The sequence below is a fragment of the Prunus mume genome, linkage group LG2 (genome assembly GCF_029339155.1).
Source record: "Prunus mume cultivar Tortuosa linkage group LG2, ASM2933915v1, whole genome shotgun sequence".
Classification (NCBI taxonomy): domain Eukaryota; kingdom Viridiplantae; phylum Streptophyta; class Magnoliopsida; order Rosales; family Rosaceae; genus Prunus; species Prunus mume.
Genome location: NC_142699.1, coordinates 10,879,234 through 10,882,350, shown reverse-complemented (window position 1 = coordinate 10,882,350; position 3,117 = coordinate 10,879,234). Strand labels below are relative to the sequence as shown.

General features: G+C 34.8%; 1 protein-coding gene across 1 annotated transcript; it reads left to right on the top strand.

The window, feature by feature from the left end:
• The first annotated feature begins 214 nt into the window (after nucleotides 1–214).
• LOC148919609 (patatin-like protein 2) lies at nucleotides 215–2,601 on the top strand. Its single transcript, XM_089045900.1, has 7 exons — nucleotides 215–455; nucleotides 664–845; nucleotides 933–1,119; nucleotides 1,241–1,402; nucleotides 1,506–1,814; nucleotides 1,960–2,135; nucleotides 2,242–2,601. Exons 1-7 carry the CDS (start codon nucleotides 324–326, stop codon nucleotides 2,303–2,305), a joined length of 1,212 nt encoding a protein of 403 aa, XP_088902026.1. The 5' UTR covers nucleotides 215–323; the 3' UTR covers nucleotides 2,306–2,601.
• Nucleotides 2,602–3,117: the final 516 nt, after the last annotated feature.

Genomic DNA, 3,117 nt, shown 5'->3' with positions numbered 1-3,117 from the left:
TGTTCAAATGAATAATCACAATACAAATGTTATGTCGTGGACTTTGAAACGATAGGAAAGCATGTCTAATAACAATATAAGGACTATTCAAAAGACAAAGTAAACGGAAACAACTCGGTCAAGATATACATAAGTTTGGGGTCAAGATTTGGGGGAAAAGAGCTCTATATAAACCCCACAACCAAAGCTTAATTCCTACAACCTACAACGCCTTCCTCTTGAGATTCTTCAAATTTCAAATTAATCTCTCTCTCTCTCTCTCTCTCTCTCTGAGTTTTCGTTCCTAAACTAAGTCTTGTGCGTAACCTTCTCTTGTATCACTAATGGAGAAAACAAGATCATCCCTTCACTCTCCCACAAATGGAAGTCTCATTACTGTTCTTAGTATTGATGGAGGTGGAATAAGAGGGATTATCCCAGGAACCATCCTCAACTTCTTAGAGTCTGAGCTTCAGGTAAAACAATGATCAAATCAAAACTTTAAATAAATACACGTGTTATAATATAAGTGGATTGGTCACGCCATCACATGATGTTACACCTAGCGAACATGTTTGCTCCACTTCTTATAATTTGTTGGTGTTTCTCATTCTTTTTTTAAAAAATAAAAAATAAAAAATCTAATGCAACTAACTTTTCGCTTTACTTGTTTGCTATATGCAGAAACTGGATGGTCAGGATGCAAGGCTAGCAGATTATTTTGATGTGATTACAGGGACTAGTACAGGTGGCCTTGTGACAGCCATGCTTACTACCCCAAATGAAAATAACCGTCCTTTGTATGCTGCTAAAGATATCAACCCTTTTTATCTCGAAAACTGCCCTAAAATCTTCCCCCAATCCAGGTATAGTTAATTCTTCATAGATTTTTGTACTACACATTTGTATACATAATTGTTCGCGATAATTAATTTTCATCCACGTACAAACAGTTCTCCACTCATCAATGTCGAGGAGAATTTGAAAGGTCTAGGGAGACCAAAATATGACGGGAAGTATTTACATAAAATATTGAAGGAAAAATTAGGAGACAAACATTTGCGCGACACATTAACTAACGTTGTAATCCCAACTTTTGATATAAAGCGGCTGCAACCAGTTATCTTCTCCAACTATGAGGTTTGTTTATTAATTATCTCTTAATTGAAACACATGCATATATTTACATAATTTAATTCTAATGGTGCTCTTTTTATGAACATTTCTTGATTTTGTATATATATGTTTGTCATGATTTCAGTTGAAAAAGAAACCCAGCTTGGATGCTTTGCTCTCGGATATATGCATTGGAACTTCAGCAGCCCCATACTATCTTCCAACCTATCAATTTAAATCCACAAATTCAAATGGTGAATCAAGAGAATTCAATCTCACCGACGGTGGAGTTGCTGCCAATAACCCGGTATACATTGATCAAATTGCAAAAACCTAATTTGCATAATCTGAATTATTTCATATATATGATCATCATTAATATGTGTGTATTAATTTTTCTTTCTTTCTAGGCCTTGGTTGCTATGAGCGAAGTGACGAAACAAATCCACAAGGGCAACCCTGACTTCCTGCCTATGGGTGAAAATGAACAGTTGTATGGGCGGTTCCTAGTCATATCACTAGGGACTGGTACAACGTCTGAGGAGAAGTATGACGCCAAGGAAGCGGCTGAGTGGGGTGCTTTTGGGTGGCTTATCGGATCCGATTTTTCGGCTCCATTGGTGGATATATTCACCCACGCAGGTAGTGACATGGTTGATTTCCACCTTGCTACCATTTTTCAAGCCCTTCAGTCTCATGACAATTACCTTCGAATTCAGGTAACAAAAGAATGTGCAATAAAATTGAGATAAATATCACTAGATCAAATGACCGTTTTATATACAAAAAAGAAAAAAAGAAAAAGAAAAAAAAGGTATTACGTAGAGAAACTAAGCTCACAAGTACTCGGAAATGAATATGCAGGATGATACGCTAAGTGGAACATTGGCTTCTGTGGATATTGCCACAGAACAAAACTTGAATGATTTGGTAAAAGTTGGAGAGGCATTGTTGAAGAAACCGGTTTCGAGACTGAATTTTGATACTGGTAAATCCAAGCCTGTTCGTCCTGAGGTTACAAACGCAGAGGCTCTTGTGAGGTATTTGCTCTATTATATATTATGATTAAGTTGTAGCATGATCATGTAAATTCAATAAATTAACACACTAATGACTTTTGTTTTGTTAATTAATTTGCATGTGTAGGATAGCGAGCGTTCTCTCTAAGGAGAGGGCTCAGAGGAGCAAGGTCGTTCGTGAAAGGACATGATCAGCAGCACCACCAAAGAAATAATATGCTGCTCTCATACGTATATATATAAAATTCCTTTTAATTATGTTTAATCTTCAAGAAAAATAAAAGGCCATCAAAGTCATGATGAAATGCTAAGTCAATTATTTTATTTTATTTCTTCATGTAATTCAGTACTGAAATTATTTTCTCCCAATGTAAGCAAGAAATTGTTTAATTTATTTTTCTCCCAATAAATACCAATTAACAGGTTGGTTGTGATGTAATTAATAATCAGCAGTACGTATAATATGTTCCTTCCTTCATATTCTTTATTTATTTGGCTATTACGCACCAGAGTGTTTCTTTTTCTTTTTGAAGCATTGCAATGAACTTCGAAACAAATTAAACATATATCCCACGTTGTAAATTGATTGATTAAACACTAATTAAACAATTAAACAAGTATTTTGAACCACTAATGTCCCACTAATTAAACAAGTTAATATGATTGATTATGACAGGTCTTGACTATGGACCAGTTTTGACTGAATTAATTTACCACATATTTTTCTTATCAAAATTAAGAAAAAGAAGCATCTTCATTTGAAGGAGCCTCTTCATACTTATCAAACCATCCCTATAGTATCAGAAACTTTAGGCTTCAAGTGATGCATGGAAATCAATTGAAAAAATACCTAGATCAACTAACAACTTAAATCCTTTGCCGAATAAAACACATATATATTTTATCCATACTTTTCCCGTTCCGTATTTTACTAACTATACATAACCAATAAAGGTTGGCTATATGGGTCGGCTTTAGAGTTAATTAGTATTATGTTTGGGGA

Coding starts and splice junctions, on each gene's coding strand:
- LOC148919609 (XM_089045900.1), top strand. CDS start 324: ATGGAGAAAACAAGATCATCCCTTCACTCTCCCACAAATGGAAGTCTC. Junction 1,815..1,959: donor ACAATTACCTTCGAATTCAG/GTAACAAAAGAA, acceptor ATGAATATGCAG/GATGATACGCTAAGTGGAAC. Junction 2,136..2,241: donor AACGCAGAGGCTCTTGTGAG/GTATTTGCTCTA, acceptor TTGCATGTGTAG/GATAGCGAGCGTTCTCTCTA.